The sequence below is a fragment of the Etheostoma spectabile genome, unplaced genomic scaffold (assembly GCF_008692095.1).
Source record: "Etheostoma spectabile isolate EspeVRDwgs_2016 unplaced genomic scaffold, UIUC_Espe_1.0 scaffold403, whole genome shotgun sequence".
NCBI classification, from domain to species: Eukaryota; Metazoa; Chordata; class Actinopteri; order Perciformes; family Percidae; genus Etheostoma; species Etheostoma spectabile.
The window spans coordinates 282313-301296 of NW_022605603.1; the positions used below are offsets into that span (position 1 = coordinate 282313).

Here is an 18984-nt window from a genome sequence, read left to right on the forward strand (position 1 = left end):
AATATGCTGGAGCGCGGGGGGGGGGTTAATACGAAAGCAGTTTTCATTAAGGGTTAGGGATAAGGTTCAAAAAGAGTCGGACTACAGCTGTTATGAAAAGAAAACAGGGCATGCTGAAGAGCAAAAGATTGACATTTTGCTAGTGCCGGGAGAAAGCAAGAGCAGATACAGCAACGGTTTTAGTATTGCAGAGGAAGAGGTTAAAGTAATCTGAAAACAAAAAAGCGGGCGGCGAGTTGTAAGATTCTTACGAAAAGGGAGACAAATCAGTCAATAACCTGGACGTAGAGATAGTGGACCACAGTCCTCTTTGTCCCGCTTTACTTAATGACCGTGCTCTTCACATCTACGTATCTTCCATCTTGCACTGGAGATGCGTCTTAACCCTCGTGTTGTCTTCTCCTTAACCCTCGTGTCGTCCTCGGGTCAAATTGACCCGTTTCAAAGGGTTTCATATCAGAAATATGGATTTCTTTCAACCCAAATTGCCCCAAACATAACATGGATGATTCCATACAACATGACTTTCATTGAATTTTTTTGGGGTGTTTTATTTATTAGTCTTTTAGCATTCAAATTATTTTGTTTGACCCTCATGTTGTCCCCGGGGTCAAAGTGACCCATTTTCCTATATCAATGTTCTTTTTAACTACCCAATTGTAATTGCCCAAAATAGCATGATTGATTCCACATAATACTCTTTGGCTAGTACAAATCTCTACTTTCATTAATTTGGGGGCGTGTCTTATTCAATTTTATGGCATTTGGAAGTTGTTTTTGCCACAGTATTGAGTAAAAGTTGACATATTCCAGTCTGTGATCATCCATCAACATCCATTCCTTTACTTTTTGTCTAAATGATTCCTAATTTCTGCTTTTCTAACTCAAACATTAGGTATATTTTCTTATAAATGTGGTTTATTGACCATAAATTCCAAAAATAACTGAAAAAATAAAGTTAAGTTAGTGTTACGTAGTGTTGAAAACGTCAAAAAAAAGGGACAAACATTGAAAAAAAGTGTCAAAAGTGATGAAAAAAAAAAGGGACATAACGTGAGAAAAAGTTGCAAACGTTGATTCAAGTTTGTCAACGAAAGTGCTGATTTTCAATTTTGACGGGAAGACAACACGAGGGTTAATGGTTTCCAAAGAGTATCCGGACTAAACTTTGACATCTGCCCATCTGAGATCCACTCAACATCCTCTGATCTTAACTATCTGTCAAAATAACTCCCAATATATATGAGGTGTGTTGACCATGAATTCCAAGAATACGAATAATAAAACCTGTTATTAAACCAGCTCAGGCTTTTAAAAAAAAAGCACCAAGAGCATGGACAAAGTGACAAATAAATCAATCAGAAAAAGCGTCAAAAACGTCAAAAAAGCCCCCCAAAAAAAAATATTCTTTTTCAATTTTGACCTGGAAGGACGAGTTCATGGTAAACGGGTAGACGACACGAGGGTTAACCATGAACTTGCCCTACCCGGTCGAAATTGAATTTTTTTTGGGTGCTTCGTTTTTTTTTTTCTTCTGATTTGTCACTTTTTCCATGCTTTTGGTGCTTTTTTTGTTTTTTTTGTTTTTTTTTTAACCTGAGCTGGGTTTAATAACAGGTTTTACACTTATGCTTGGAATTCATGGTCAATAAACCTCATTTGTAGCAAATTATACGTAAGTTTTTACTTTCAAAAGGCAGAAATTCTGAATTATTTGAGCTAATGGATGAGATCAGAGGATGCTGAGTGGATCAAAGATGGGTAGATGTCAAAGTTTAGTCCGGATATGGTTTTGAAACCATTAATATATGTAATTTGGTCGAAAGAAATCTAATATTTCTAATATAAAACACTTAGAAATGGGTCAGTTTGACCCGAGGACAACACCAGGGTTAAGAATGGAAGTGGGGTTCGTTTTTTGTCATAAGGTCATATCTCATGTTAAAATCCACTATGGAAAAAACAGAAGTGGTCATATCCAGAATAATGTTCTGAATATGAGTCAGGAAACCATGTTTATCACAGGAAATAAGGCAAGGCCGTTGATTTTTTTTCTTCTTGTAAAAATGTGAAATGGGTCAATTTGACCTGAATACCATACAGGGGTTAAAGAGATGAACTAATTTCAAAGGTTGTCGGCATAGACTATCCAAACAATCATACAACAATGATGCAACATCTGTCCAGCTTCTTTCTGCATCTTTGATATTTCACACCTATCTGCTACCTCTCCATGTTCCCGCTCTCTAAATTCCGTACATCCATCTTCTAAGGAATTCCTTACATCCGTCGCTCATCGCTGTGGCTTACCCGAGGAACTGGGCTCCGGAGGGCCCCACCTCGATGATCCTGCTGGCCAGGCCCTCGCCCTCAACCATCGGGGGCATGGTGGCCAGACGGTGCCTCTTCACCAGCCGGCACGTCACCCGCGTGGGCGCGCTGCACTTCCTGGGCGGGATGATGATGCGGAGGCCGTTGTGCCGGCAGCCGCGCATGGCTCCGCCCCTGGCGTCCACCATGAAGCTGACCAGGAAGCTTGGGTGGAACAGGAGATGTTTCCACAAATTAAAGACACATCCCATTGATCCCTTTAAGTGACAAAAGAATATAGACACCGACGCTACTGGCTCAATTGTTTGCCCAAGTGCTAAGACGAGGAGGACTGCTCTCAAAAGGAGATCAACAACAACTTGTAGCTGCCCGTAGTAGAAAATTTGGAAAATGTACACATTTTTAAGTACAGTGGACTCAAAGTTTGAGCTTAAAGACTCACTTTTGACTATTTTTAGGTCCATTTATTCGCTTCTTTTGGAGCTTTGGACCATAAAATACCATCTTCATCAGCAAAAAGTTGTAAAGCCCAGAGGTGACAATTACAGAACAATGGAAAAAAGCTAAAGAGTGTACCATTCTTTCAAAAGTTATATAGTTACAAAAGTGCTTTAGGACTTGAAGGACCGTCAATTAACAGGTTATATATTCTGAAATTCTGTAATAAATTATCTACTGGGTCCATTTGGCTGACTTTGGTGTCTATTTTCTTAACCAAAATGAACATCTCCATCTCTATACGTCTTGTCAAGTTGCATCAAACTCCATAACTTGAGACTCTTTGACCCCACTCCTCATGCAAAGTGGCAAATACAGTATGCACATGGCTCACACATGAGCTCACAATGAGCGGGGGGGGGATGGGTGTGACAATTGTGTGATCATGATCCAGCTCTAATGTGACCTCGCCCTGGCTTCAGTAAAGCACACAACACAGTTTTTAACAAACACACAGAGACATAAATACATGTTATTAAATTCAGAAACACCAGCGGTAAACTGTAAAAAGACAAAGATTTCTGCCCTGCACTGCCGAAACCTTCCTAATTGTTGGCTCTCTGTAAATGATAGAGGGTGGTCTAGACCTACTCTACCTGTAAAGGGTCCAAGAGATAAATTCCATAATGATTTGACTCTCTAAATGAAATTGAATTGAATTGAAATAAAGCTTTTCTGATTGACAGTATTTCAATCAGACCGTTATTGCTGCTCAACGAGATTCAAGGAAATGTTCCTGAATATGGTATACAGGGTACCCGTGGGGTCTTTACTCTTGACTCTGTTTGGTGTAATGTGGATCTTACACAACAGTGCAGGTACTGCTTATTAGTGATGGCCAAATGAAGCTTTGTGAACCAGTGTCTTTATTTTCTGAGCCCACCAGATGGCGCTCTATCTGAACAGAACAGAGCAAATTAAGACTATCAGCTCTCCCTGGATTTCTTAGTCTGGCTACGTTTACAAAATGCATTCAAAGCTCGAGTGATGCGTTTCGTCGCTTTTTCCGACATTTTTGTCACTGTTGTGGCTGCTTTTTTATGATGTTTTTCCAAAGATATTCGACATTTCTAATGTTTCGGCGCTTATTTGAAAGGCCCATTTTTTTGCGATTAAAAAAAAACTGAAAACGGGTGAAATTTGACCTGAGGACAACATGAGGTTTAAATCACGGAAGGCTTGCGTCATGCCGGCAGTGGTGTCGTCATTCCTTAGAATTCCTCATGGGGGCGGAAGAAACAACGCACTATAGCTTTAAATTCAACTTGGAGAACCCCGGGGGTACCCTGGGCATATTTTACATAGAAAAATACTAATCTTATGCCAAAAGATTTCATAAGCTGGTGGGTATGTTAGTGGAAATGCACAATTAACAAGACATTGTATGACATAAACAAACCTGTCCTCAACTTTCACAACCTCCTTTTGCCCAGGTATCCATCATTTGAGGTATGTTTTCTCTAACTTTATGTATCACATGACGGGTCCATGTGGAGACCTCCACTCTGGGGCTCGGCATTTGGAACTAGGTGTTATATTTTCCCAATTTAAGCCTGATTTAAAGGATTTGACACAAGGTCTATGAGGCAATGGCTGTTGAGGACTTTACACAAACACCTCTCCCCCAGGAGAGCACACTGTGAGGGGAGGAAGAGCAAGATGAACATGAGGAGGACGAGGAATGATCGAACCAAGGTGCAGAAGGTCACCTGCTGTGGTCTCCATGATCAGGGCACGGAGAGGAATGGCTAAAAACAACCACATCAGACAGAAAGGAATCAAAAGTCAAGCAGATACAGCTCAGAAAAACCCAGAGAGAAAACACGGGACTGTCAGAGCGAGGAACAGACTACAATCTAACACATTAAACAAGCACTGTCATGATAACTTTAATTTCAGCACTTCCTGTGTAGTACATTGGGTAGGGTAGTTGGGATTTAAATCAGCAGTCACAGTACTTTTACCAAATATGTTCAGCAAAAGAATGATAAGTTATTATAATTTAATTGCAGAAAATCTTGCGTATTCCACAGAATTGTCACGGATCTGCAAGGTGGCATTTTTGTTTGTTATGTATCAGGAGAGTTTAACATGTCATGTCTTGTCTGTGTGTTAAGCGCAGAGCTGTATTCCGGACACAGTTAGCCTAGCTTAGCATAAAGACTGGAAGCAGGAGAAAATCCTGGCTCTGCCTAAAGTTCAGAATTACACCTACCAACACCTTTGAAGTTAAATTATTAACACATTAATATCGCTCCATTATATGTCTCTGTTCTGAACAAAACACATGTCAAAATGCTAATTTGTAGTTTTAGGGAGAGTAACATGCTGTTTTTGTAGTTCTGTGCAACATATGGCTATAGTCAGGTTGCCAGATATGATTGGTGTCTTTGGTTTTTTTCAGGTTTTTGTACAGGCACTGTCAAATCTGGCAACCTCACTTTTTTTCAACAAGAAACGGTTTCGGCACGTATCCACAAATTATGAATTTTGACAATTGTATGTGTGTCCAGAATACACAAACAAAATGCAATCTGATTTACTGAGTTGGTAGGTGTGCATTTGAAGTTGAAAACAAAAAACTCCCAGAAACAAAGCAAATAGTTGTATTTCTCACATTTTTGACCTCAGTCTTTAAGTATTGTGTTTGGATATGTTTCTCACTCCAGACATAGAATAGAATAGAATGGAATACACATATCGAGAAGATATATTTGTATAAACCATGGCCACATTTCACAGGAATCCCACCTCGTCAAGTCTGGTTGTGGATGAACTTCTCAATTAAAGTGTGAAAACCCGCAAGATTTAACAACACATACACAAAAAACAACACATACTTTTATATATTTTACAAGCCATAAGGACAGGAACTTTACATAAATAAAACACAATTTAGAGCCAAGCCCGCAGGAATGAATTCACGTTGTTTTTTGAAATGGACCTGGCAACCTTCATAAGATTTCTATTTGTTTTTTAAATTAAATTTATTTATGGTGCTATTTTCTTAATAAAGCCGCTTAAAATACAACTATTGGATCAACGGAGGATTAAAGGCTTCTGAGTAGCAGTTAGTAGTAGACGAAAATCTTTTAAACTGACCTTTGTCCATCAAAAGAAACAGACAGATTCAGCAGCTTTATTAAATTCAATCATATTCAATTTTATTTATATAGCGCTAAGTCACAACAACAATTATCTCTTTGCGCTTATCATAAAAGAGCAGGTCTAGACTGTACTCTGTGATGTTAAAACATTAGAAAATTACAGGTCATCCAGGTTTTAATATCCTGAAGGCATACTTGAAGTTTAGCTAACTGATTAGTTTCATCCGGCTTGATCGATAGATATAACTGAGTATCATCTGCATAACATTAAAAGTTTATGGAGTGTTTCCTGATAATATTGCCTAAAGGAAGCATATATAAAGTGAACAGGAATGGACCGAGCACAGATCCTTGTGGGACTCCATGACTAACTTTTGGCGTGCACGGAAGATTAATCGTTAACATGAACGAACTGAGATCGATCTGATAAATAAGACTTAAACCAGCTTAGAGCAGTCCCTTTAATGCCAATTAAATGTTCCAATCTCTGTAATAAGATATGATGGTCAATGGTATCAAATGCAGCACTAAGATCTAATAACACCATGGCCTATTTCTTGCTTCAAATGTTTTCAGAAACACGTTTCGCTGAATTACTTTCGTAAAATGCGAGATCGCATTCCCAATGAGCCGCCATTATGGTCGGATTTGAAATTCGGGAGGAGCCCATGTGACGTGTTTGTCCAAAGGCATGGAGCATGCAACATAAACCTGCCGGCGTCCCTCCCGTCCCGCTTCTTAGTCAAGATGGTCCCCGTTTGGTTCGAGTGGGGTCCATCGTTCCACATTGGGGTCATTTAGGGGCACTTTCAGTGCGCTGACTTTTTACGTTAACGCTACATACTTAAGACTAAGTGTTTAAAGTGTGCAAGTAGGCGGTTCGAGACCCAGCCAGAGTGGAACGTTGTACTACCCGGAGTGAACGGGGCTGGAGGACACGCCACGTTGTCCAGGTTCTCTGTGCCCCAGCTCAGGCGATACGAATCCCTCTCGTTCTCTATGGCCAGCGACGAAAGCTGGAATCAAACAAACAACCTCTAATCAGTATATATATATATATATATATATATTATATACTTTGTAGAGCTGAAACAATTCCAAATGGTACCGTACAATGTAATATGTAAAACATAATTGTCCCTTTTAGTCACATTTCAAAATATTTATTACGTACTAGTGTTTTGAATAATTCCCGGGATACATCTATTGGTTATGTGACCCAGGTAATGTGCAAATACACATCCTATGAAGCAAACCCCGCTTCCTTATTATCATAAAATGCATAATTGTTTTTAAATGAGAATACAAATGACTATTACAAGCAACAGTTATACCCCTTAGGACCAATGTTAGCAATTAATTGCAGTTAAACAAAAAAATGGCGATTTGATAATTATGTTATAATTCTTACAGGCCTACTACTGTACATATATACATATACAGTATATATAATATATTATATATATATATATATATATATATATATATATATATATATATATATATATATATATATATATACATACATTTCCATTACACTCTATTGTAGACAGAATGCCAGCTCAGATCAATTACATTGTGTTTTTATACCAGGATTACAAAAGGGTTCTCTATTGTTTTCTCAGTTAGTTTTTTAAAATGATATCAGATTAGTAAACATAGTGTGTTTTTGGAACATTGGATGAATGGTTGCTGATTATGGGCAATGTAGATATTGCGTTAAAGATAAGCCCCCCCCACTCAGATCAGCTGGTATTCTGTCTATGATGGAGTGAAATGTAAATTTGTAAGTGACCCCATCATACTTTTGACCGGTAGTGTGTGTGTGTGTGTGTAGCGTGGCCCTTGTGTACTACCATGTAAGCAGTACTTTAACGGCTTCATATACTCTCTGGTAGTTTGATCTATGACAGTTGATTGTTTTCATACAGCATATTTCAAATGTGAAATATTAATCTTCAGATTAACTGGGAACCGTCCCAGTCAGATAAATGCAGCGGGGTAGAAATATGAAGGAACACATAGTTAAAATACCCGAGTACATCAAAGCGCTGCTTAAATACAGTACTTGGGTAAATGTACTTTACCTGTTGACTGGCAAGCATCTCCTCCATCATGCCTTCGTGTTTGGGGGAGTAGTAGCTGTGGTGAGTGGGGGTGAAGGACCTGTCGGAACTGGAGCACAGAAGAAGAACCGCGTTGAAGCCGGAGAAGCTCAGTGCTTATGACAATAGCGGGTTGGACATTAATACAGGAAAAATACACTTTGCATATCACAAACAGGGCAAAATGGTCATAGGAAAACTGTCAAAAGCCGTTGATATGGACAAGAGTTCTTTGGTTTTCTTACGCTGGAGCTCATGGGTTTTATGAGGAAAAATAGTGAAATGATTGGAATTATTACAGTCAAATTGACTTTGAAATGTTACTACTTATGCCCCCTGTATTTTGAGGAAGAACATTTATTTATTTACAATACATTGTTCATTCACATAGGAAATTGGTGTCCTTAAAAGGTTAGATTTTCCTTCTTTTTTTTAAATTAAGGCATTAAGATCAATTTCCAAAAGATGTTTTTAATTCCTGTTTTTAATCAACTTTAGCATGGGTGTGTAAACTTATGCGAGCTACTGTAGCTAGAGTGGGGGTGGTGGGGGGGGGGGGGGGGGGGGGGGGGGGGGGGGGGGGGGGGAGTCATTCAGTGGGTGGCTTGCTTGTCTCGGGTGAACAAACCCAACTGGATCCGTCGCATTTTTCATTAACACATCGCCTGTGATGGACACCATTTTAGTCTAGCGTGTTATAATGTTAGCATGCTAACATTTGCTTATTAGCTTAGCAGTTAGCTTGAAGTGCAGCTGAGACTGATGGGCATGCTATTAGTTTGGCAGGTATTCAATCTTAAACCAAGGTTTTGGACAAAAAAAGTTGAGTACCACAAAGGTCCGTACCAACTACTAACCAACACAACTGAAAAACAAAGTATAAAGTATAAAAATAAAAATTTAACAGCAGTGTTGAAGATATAAAGATATAAAACCAGATATTAGGCCAGGGTCAGCACATACCTTGGCCTTTGACTATGGAGGCATGACAAGGAAGACCAACAACGACGTATGACCGGGAGAGGTTGCAAAAACACACACACAAATACACACAAATACACACAAATACAGGCGGTTAGTTTTTGAATGTCACATGTCCACACAGATACACTGATCCTTGATACAACCATGCACAGCAAATATCAGTTATTAGACTGGAACAGGGTCAAATAAGAACCAGATCAACACAGAAAGTACAGATTTTATTAAAAATGATTATTATGTTAAAATTGGACATGTCCACAGGGACATTTCTTGCTTTGAGTCAGCTGCAACCAGGGCTGCACAATATAAGGGACAGATCTGATTGGGATTATTTTGACTGATATTGTGATATGATTCACAATATTGGAGGGACTGATCGTTTTTGTATAATTTTTCTCATGTTCATTGAAAAATATTCTAAAGTAAAAAAATGAAAAGGACTATAGTGTGATTTTTTCTTAAGTGGATAGGATCTGCATCATTCGTCTCCTCTCTCTGTGTCTGGTCTGTAGACGGGCGTCCCCGTCCTCTCGTCTCTTCTCTCTGTGTCTGGTCTGCAGACGGGCGTCCCCGTCCTCTCGTCTCCTCTCTCTGTGTCTGGTCTGTAGACGGGCGTCCCCGTCCTCTTGTCTCCTCTCTCTGTGTCTCTGTGTCTGGTCTATAGACGGGCGTTCCCATCCTTTCGTCTCCTCTCTCTGTGTCTAGTCCTCTTGTCTCCTCTCTCTGTGTCTGGTCTGCAGACGGGCGTCCCCGTCCTCTCGTCTCCTCTCTCTGTGTCTGGTCTGTAGACGGGCGTCGCCGTCCTCTCGTCTCCTCTCTCTGTGTCTGGTCTGTAGACGGGCGTCCCCATCCTCTCATATCTTCTTTCTTAAGTGTGTCCTCTCGTCTCCTCTTTCTATGTCTAGTCTACGGACGGGTGTCCCTGTCCTCTCGTCCCCTCTCTCTGAACCCCTTACCTATCCAAGTTCAACATGTGACAGAGTGTGCTGTACCTGTCGATGCGCCCCCCCTCCAAGCTGAAGCGGAGGTAGTTCATCCCATCCAGATACTGTCCTGGCAGGGAGTCATCTCCCAGCTCCCTGAGGTCCTCCGCCCTCAGATACTCCCCTCCGTCGCCTGTCATCGTGTCATCACCTGGAGAGAGAAAAGAGAAGGGGGGAGGGGACATGTCACAGTGTGGTGGAAACCACATAGAACTGTTTCACTTGTATCTTGGCATTTGGGTTCTTCAATGTCTTGACATTTATCTGCAAGGGGCTAATATTGGCTAATATGCTGGGAGTAGTAGCTTAGCAGGTTAGCAGCTGCATATGGTGTTGGCATACTTAGCATTTAGTCTCTCACTGCTGAGATACTGCTACTGGATCACAATAAGTTCTGATTCTAGTCTGTGCATTGACCATGTCAACCTCTCAATCCCCAAGCCTAAGCAGGGGAATGTTAGGCAGCATTCTCGTATGTTAGCTAAACCACAGGCCTGGCCGCGGTAACATTAGCATAGCATATTGTGAAGCACACGATAACATTCACTGTCAGGCCTGTGTGTGTTAAAGGAAGACCATTTCAATCAAAGATCAAGACATTTAGATTATTAAGTCCACATAGTTACAATTTTAATTAAAGTAAGTAAGTAAGTAAGTAAGTAAACCTTATTTATTTAGCACCTTTTACAGACAAGAAGGGTCACAAAGTGCTTTACAGTAGAAAACTTGAGGTGTTTTTTAAACGTTTCCACAGAATCCATTGCTCCCAAGGCTAAAGGGAGAGAGTTCCAGAGCCTTGGAGCCACCACAGAAAAAGCTCGATAACCTCTGGTTTTAAAACCTGTTCTGGGGACAGTTAGAAGGTCTTGGTCTGAAGACCTCAGAGAGAGACCAGGAGTGTGGGGGGGGGGGGCGCGTAATAGGCCCTGGATTTAAGCGGGAGCCTGACCAAGCGGGGCTCTATAAGTGGTGATTCAAATTTTATTTGATGAAAATGAAAAAATCTGCTGACTTCACGTTGTTGCAAATCAACGGTGCAGTGACTGTGATCATAAGGGTGTTTCTTCTGCACCTCTGGGTCCTATTTTTAACGATCTAAGCGCACGGCGTGAAGCGCCTGGCGCAGGTGCGTTTAGGGCCTGTACGAATCTACTTCTGATAGCTTGATGGCGGAACAATTGGTCCAGGTTCTAAAGGGTTGTACTTAGTGTCTTCATTAATGAGAGGTGTGTTCTGGGCGTAACATGCAATCAACCAATCAGAGGGTCCTCTCTCATTCCCATTTAGTCCAGGTTTTTGTTGGTCAATGAAGCGATCACTTTTTGCTGCCGCAAGATAGCAACATGCCCGGAATGCACCTGAACACACCTCCCTGTAAGACCAGCACGCAGAGAATGCACCTGAACACACCTCCCTGTAAGACCAGCACGCCGAGAATGCACCTGAACACACCTCCCTGTAAGACCAGCACGCCCAGAATGCACCTGAACACACCTCCCTGTAAGACCAGCACGCCCAGAATGCACCTAACCAACCTCCCTGTAAGACCAGCACGCCCAGAATGCACCTGAACACACCTCCCTGTAAGCCCAGCACGCCCAGAATGCACCTGAACACCCTTCCTTTAAGATCACACCGAGAATGCACCTGAACACACTCCCTTTAGACCAGCACCCCCAAATGCACCTAAAACACACCTCCCTGTAAGACCAGCACGCCGAGAATGCACCTGACACACCCTCCCTTTAAGACCAGCACGCCCAGAATGCACCTGAACACGCTCCCTGTAAACCAGCACGCCCGAATGCACCTGAACACACCCCTGTAAGACACACCCCAGATGCACCTAAACACCTCCCTGATACCAGCCCGCCCAGAATTCACTTGAACAACCCCCCCCTGTAAAACCAGCACGCCCAGAATGCCCCTGAACACACCTCCCTGTAAGACCAGCACGCCCAGAATGCCCCTGACACACCTCCCTGTAAACCGCACCGCCCCAGAATGCACCTAACACACCTCCCTGTAAGACCAGCACGCCCAGAATGCACTTGAACCACACCTCCCTGTAAGACCAACACGCCCAGAATGCACCTGAACACATCTCCCTATAAGACCAGCCCGCCCAGAATTCACTTGAACACACCCCCCTGTAGAACAAGCACGCCCAGAATGCCCCTGAACACACCTCCCTGTAAGACCAGCACGCCCATGGACGCACAGATGGGCGCAGGTGGATTTGCTACTTACGACGTGGGTGCTGGGTGGGAAACTGACAACTGCGTCTGTCTTAAAATAGCAAAGACACTTGGGTGCAAGATAGAGCCCACAGTGTGACTCTGTGTCTCGTCTCTAATGCAAATGAATCAATCAAGTATAGATAAGCCTTCTTAATTTTTGACTTGATTTTATTAGGATCCCCATTAGCTGATCCAGAACATCCATTACTCTTCCTGGGGTCCACATGTCATGGCTTCTTTGACGTTTGTTTTTCAGAAAACACAATTTCTGTATCATTTACAGTAATCCTGTTCAACAGTGCATTCATCGGGATATTACAAGAATTACGGTAAACTAGAAGAGTACGCAATAAATGTTGACAGTGTGTGTGTGTGTGTGTGTCCCTGGTGCACATCCATAAGCTAATATTACAGGAACTAAGTAAGCTGTATAATTGAGGTTAATAGGCCTCACAATGTGTGTGTGGTGTGGTGTGTGTGTTGTGTGTGTGTGTGTGTGTGTGTGGTGTGTGTGTTGTGTGTGTGGTTGTGGTGTGTGTGTGTGTGTGTGTGTGTGTTCCGTGAGAGAGAAAAAACCCAAAGCAAAGACAATCGTCACAACAGGCACATACAGTGTGTGTTAATATCGTTAGTGAGACCTGTGTTGAGCTACCATTGGACTGTATGTCCTGTAGAGAGAGGACAAAACTATATTTGGTTATTAGTTACAATTTGATAAAATTTGACTGTCAATGGAAACGATTAAAGGTCTGTAGCCAATAAGGTTGCTTATATATAGCAGCGTTTCAGCTGATTAGCTCAACTGTACCCAATCATACCCTAACCATAAGAAGTCTAATTTTCTGTTGTGTGTTTCCCTGATGATGACCTGACAATTTTAATATTTTTGCCAAAAATGAAGACACATTTGGTGGGTGGTGGGTGGTGGGTGCCACTTACAGACCCAGTCTGATGACAATAGGCTCGTTCGAGATGAGCCAGGTCTGCGCAGAATCGATCACCGGCGATCGGCGCCCGTTGCATGCCGGTTAGATTTGTGTCCGACTTGATCCCGCCTTGCTCTGACGTCATGCACACGTGGCACGAAATCTCACGAGAGCGAGGCGGCCGCAGTTCTGAGACGCAGGCGGCGCAGTTGCTTTTCCCCGACTGCAAGAGCAGGCGGACCCAGCGGACCCAGACATCTGGGAAACGCCGGCTTCTCAGCTGATTTACAACCTGATTGGTTTACAACATGATACGTTTTACATAACTTTTTATTGTTTTGAATCGGAGGGATTTTATTGCTATTTGTCTGATTTAAAGACTTATTCTGTCCAACACATGTTGTGTGACTGATAGAGACGTTTAGAAGTCAAAGAGACTAAATCCGTTCAGATCACGATCATCTCCAGTCTGTTGTTCATTAAACCAGCAACAGCGTCGCATGTAGAGCACTTTGCCAGCTACTCTGTCATACTAAACAACTGGAACTGTGTACCAGCTGGTATGAGGTTCGATTATATTTGATTAATCGGAATCGCACCACAGTGTTTTCATCACTTCCTGTCCAGCCTGAAGGAGCTGGAATCGGCTGGAAACTGTCCGACTTTACCGCAGCTTTCTGTCACCGCCCCCCGCTGCTGCCGCCTGCTCTCGTCCACTTTACAGGCGAGGCGCAGTTCATCTCGAACGAGCCTAATGGTATACTGGCTACCTGCAGAGGGAGGGGTCTAAGAACCAATAGAAAGACATGTCATCCAAGTGGGGGGGGGGGGGGTGGGGGGGGGGGGCATCATCCAGAACAGCCTCCCGATACGATATCATCCCGATACTTATGCCACGATACGATATTATTGCGATATTCGGCGATATATTGCAATTTATTACCTTTTTTCCAACTTATAATTTTTCCCAAATTTCAAATGACGTCCCCAAAAGGAAACTTTGTCAACATCTGTTTTATCTCAAAAGAAACATTTCTCTCACAGTTTGTTCGTATCACTTCAATTGTATTGCTTAAAATGGGAAAAACATACATTACATAATAAAAGATCAATACTTAGTGTCTGTGCATCGATACAGTTTCGCCACTGAAAATATCGCAATACTATGCTGTATCAATTTTTTCCTCCACCCCTGATATCATCCAGGGCGTTGTCACGTTTATGTGTAGTTAAAGCATCAACTATCAACTAAAATTCACTCTAAATTGCCCATTTTTGCCCATTTTTCCGACATTTGTTGTTGTTATTTTTTGGCTTTTTTCGTCACTTTTTTCTATGATGGCTTAGGAATTTTTTGCCGTCTTTTTCAGGACTTTAAGTCGACCACACAGCGAGTGAGAAAGCTATATGACAAACGCAATAATATAGTCAAAGATAGTAGATATTTTCAAAATAAAAGCATGTCAATTGACTAAACATGTCTGGCCCTTGATGTGATTCTCATGTAGGTCTCTTTTTACAGTGTTTTATACACAGACAGCCTGTAGTGGCTGATGTGACTGATGAGCATTTTGCAAAACTGTGCGTCAGCGAATGGCATGCGTCGATACTTTGAGCCTTTTAATAAAAAGACCCGTTTTGACTCAGTCCAACTTCAACCCCTTTCTCTGTTTCCCTCGTATCCAAAGATACTACAGTTAGTATTGTGGCCAAACTGCAGTTGGTACAGGCTCGTTCCTCATGCATAACACACTACCCCCCCCCCCCCCCCCCCCCCCCCCCCCCCCCCCCCCCCCCCCCCCCACACACACACTCCTTCTGGTACAATCAGCACAGCAACACAAAGCAGCGTGCCGAATACCTTCCACATCCATGGGGTCGTCTGACATTACATCATCATCATCATCAATGGCTCTCAATGCTGTGGGTGGACAGCACAGTCACTCACTACGGTCTAAAATCTAGTAATGGCTGAAAAGACCTCTGAACTCAGGGACAGACAGAAATGTACAGCACAGTTTGAACTGAAGGCTGATACCATATAGCAGATGCTCCAAAGGGAACATTTTCCCGCTAAAAATAGAATATAAGAGAAGAAATTCTGCAATAGAAGTCTGCATTACAGTACTAGTTTGGCAATCCATCTCCCTAAAGCTGTAGTTATCAATTAACAATTCTTTTGCCCACTTTGCTAGGACAAGACACCATATCTGACACATTAATACCTTATACAGTTGTAATGGCTGACATGTTAGCAAACCCTTTCCTTTTGAGCCATTTATCTGACACTGAGTAACCGTACGATGATACTTTTAGCTCTGCTTTGTCCTCCACCACCTCCTGGCTCTTTATCCGCTAGCTCTTCCACTTTCTCCAACCGCTACAGTCTTATTTTCTGTGTTTTGGTGCACGGCAGGCGTACAGGGAACTGTATGACTGCCTGCTGCTGGAGACAGGGACATTTATGGAGCATTTATCCGATATATTTAATCAAAAGAGGATAAAAAGCTCCGTAAAGTTGAGGAGAGTCTGGCTCTCTATTTCCCTAGCTGTCATGGAAACGTATTCACTAGCAAGTAAACTGACCAGTGAACTAGTATGGACTCAACACACAATCAGGGCTTTCTTTATTGTGTGTACACTTGATTTAGTTCAGAATCTAGCGCATTTGGACACACGGTTAGAGGACCAATGAGAGGGCTGCACCGTGGGTTAACGTCGCCGTGACTCACCCTCTTCATCCGAGACATCCAGCACTTCAGTCATGGTCTCTGGCACGTTCAGCTTGTGTTTCTCCGTCACCGTCTGGCAGCACGGGAGGAAGGAGATCCATCAACTTCACATCATACACTTAGCTGCAACCAATGCAGCACACCATAACAGCTCTGCAATATATCCTATCTCATAAAGTTCAGTGTTTCAGATGTTGATTTGATTTAAGGGGACCAGATTTCTCAGACAAAATCCGGGGACATTTTCATTTTATCTTTGTAAATCTTAAAACGGGGACAACAGCCCCAGGGGCATCACAAGACCTAGAGCTGCACTGGGGCACAAGGGGGGTCCACGGGCCTGTCTATTTTAAAGGTGCTGTAAGTTGAGGTAAGTCAGAGGTAAGACTTGATTGTTCTTATCTATGGATGGAAGTATTTGTGCTGACTTAAATGTGAACAAATGGCAAAAAAAAAGTGACAAAGAGTGAAAAGATGTAAAAAAAAAAAGTGACAAATTGAGAAAAAAAAGTGTTTAAAAATTTGTGGAAACAATTTCCAGGTTGGCGGGAAGACAACACAAGGGTTAAATGATACATGGCTGATGAATGATGAATCCGAGATGGGGGAAATTCTAAAAAGAAAATGGCTGTTTTCATTGTATTGTGATATCAAATCAGCTTTTTTTTCTTGTTCCCACCATTGCACATTTCCTTTATGGACTTTATGGATTGTGATGTCAATGGAACGTGCCGCATCAGCCCTCTATGATGAATTTGACCGAGGTCATGAAGGACCCTGGATCTTCATGAGACTACATACTTGGAAAAACTGGACATATAAATGAAATAACTGAAAATGACTACTATGGTTCAGCCCAATCTGTTGTACTCTGGACTGTAATGTCTGATGAGTTTGTGGTCTTGTGTTGAACGTGTGTGTGTGTGTGTGTGTGTGTGTGTGCGCCGTACCGTTGTGGTGGTTATGATCTCCTCGGTGACGACCCTCAGCGTGTCCACCACCGAGATGTAGCCCAGCCTCCGAGCGATCCCCAGGGCAGTGTTCCCGTTCTGGACGAGGGAACGCACAACGGATGACGTTGGATCACGTGTGTGTGTCCATGTGCTGTGACACGTGTGTGTGTGTGTGTGTGTGTGTGTGTGTGTGTGTGTGTTTGCGTTAACGGGGCGGTTTTGACGTACCACGGTGATGGCGTTGGGCTTGGCACCGCTTTGCAGCAGCAGGTTGATGATGTGTGTGTTTCCTTGCTGCGCTGCCTGGTGAAGGGGAGTGTATCCGTTCTGGAGAGGAGCGATAAAACCAATCCATCATCAAAGAAAGTCACTATTCATAGGATGCCTGATTTTATTGAAGAGATTGTTTTTCTCTCTCCTATTTCCTCATTGGTGGAGCCTTAAATAGTTGCATGTGTATGAGATTATGAGTACTTTTGTCAGTTTTTGGTGTGTTGTTAAAGTCGTGTGTCATGATGGAACCTAAAGTAGCCTGGAGTAGCCTGCTTTACTAAACTTGGGATGCTGGTCTTTGATATACAAAGTTGTCTATGTAACAACTTCTAACTGCGATAAACATATGATTTCTAATAATAATAATTTGTACTGTTTATTGATCCCCAGTGGGGGAAATTACAATTTAGTATACACACAGGCTTGAAATACACAGAACAGGATGCTCAGGACCTATTCATGCATAAATGGATTGAAGTCAGTGGGGGGGGGCAGACAGCTGGACCAGCACCCTGAGTGGTTGGAGGGGGGGGGCAGTGCCTTGCTCAAAGGAGGTGAAGTAGCATCTCTCCAGCTACTGATCCACACGCCGTTCAGGTCCATACGGGGACTTGAACCAGCGACCCCGGGTCGAGGGGTGGGGGGGGGGGCGGTGCCTTGCTCAAAGGCACCTGGGCGCACCCAGGAGTAAGTGGCATCTCTCCAGCTACTGATCCACACGCCGTTCTATGGTCCATACGGGGACTTGAACCAGCGACCCTCCGGGTCGAGGGGTGGGGGGGGGGGCGTGCCTTGCTCAAAGGCACCTGGCGGCACCCAGGAGGTGAAGTGGCATCTCTCCAGCTACCGATCCACACGCCGTTCTATGGTCCATACGGGGACTTGAACCAGCAACCCTCCGGTTGGGGGGGGGGGGGGGGGTTAGTGCCTTGCTCAAAGGCACCTGGCAGAGCCCAGGAGGTGAAGTGGCATCTTTCCTGCTCCCAATCCACATGCCATACTACGGTCCATACGGGGATTTGAACCAGCAACCCTCTGGTTCCCAACCCAACTCCCTACGGACTAAGCTGCTGCCCCCCCAAATACAATATACTGTATATAATATAATAATTATAATATAATATAGTCTTAACAAGAAAAGTTGGTGTGAAGATATAGTTAGTAGTAGTAGTAAAGATTCCCATTTTCACAAGCTACATTGACAAATGTCTTAGTATACATAAACATAAAAAGATATGTGTGTGATGTATGTCCAGGGAAACATCTCATTATGACGTGAGATTATCTTGCTCCAATGTTAAAAAGATTTCATTATAATCAGAAAACGTTGACTTTGAGAAAAAGCGACATGTTAGAAATAATACTAGTTGAATACAGTAATAAAACAATGGTGCATGCAGATGAAAAATGACTATCTGAGCGCAGTATAAGTAGTATAAGTAGTATTAGTAGTATTAGTACCTTGGTCTTGGCGTTGACATTGGCTCCATTCTGAAGCAGGAAGTTGACCATCTTGGCGTTGCCGTAGTGACACGCCACGATTAGCGGGGTGTATCCCAACTGCAGAACAACAGCAGGTCAGAAGACTAACACGCTTGCATTTACAGAGAACATGAGAACTGGGAGATGAGCCTGAAGAGTATTATGTATGTGATTATGTATGTTATGTAATTATGTGCAGCCAGTAGGTGCAGAGAAGATGTAAAATATGATTGGACAGACTTTGGTCTGCTGGTCGAGGTTGGCTCCGTTTTTGGCGAGGATCTCGGCGACGGCCACTTTGTCCTCCTGGGCTGCCAGATGGAGGGCAGTCAGGCCGCTCTGTGTGAGGAACACACACACACACACACAC

At 42.8% G+C, this 18984-nt stretch overlaps 1 protein-coding gene across 1 annotated transcript in view; it reads right to left on the reverse strand.

Moving 5' to 3' along the window:
* The window catches only part of LOC116686617 (ankyrin-2-like), a 158017-nt gene that overhangs the window by 43961 nt on the left and 95072 nt on the right, over positions 1 to 18984 (reverse strand). Inside the window, 13 exon segments of the mRNA XM_032511638.1 lie at positions 2311 to 2535; positions 4539 to 4577; positions 6850 to 6874; positions 6877 to 6952; positions 8024 to 8111; positions 9005 to 9016; positions 10018 to 10159; positions 15036 to 15095; positions 15907 to 15979; positions 16857 to 16955; positions 17088 to 17186; positions 18594 to 18692; positions 18855 to 18953. Coding sequence (XP_032367529.1) covers positions 2311 to 2535; positions 4539 to 4577; positions 6850 to 6874; positions 6877 to 6952; positions 8024 to 8111; positions 9005 to 9016; positions 10018 to 10159; positions 15036 to 15095; positions 15907 to 15979; positions 16857 to 16955; positions 17088 to 17186; positions 18594 to 18692; positions 18855 to 18953 — 1136 coding nt within the window.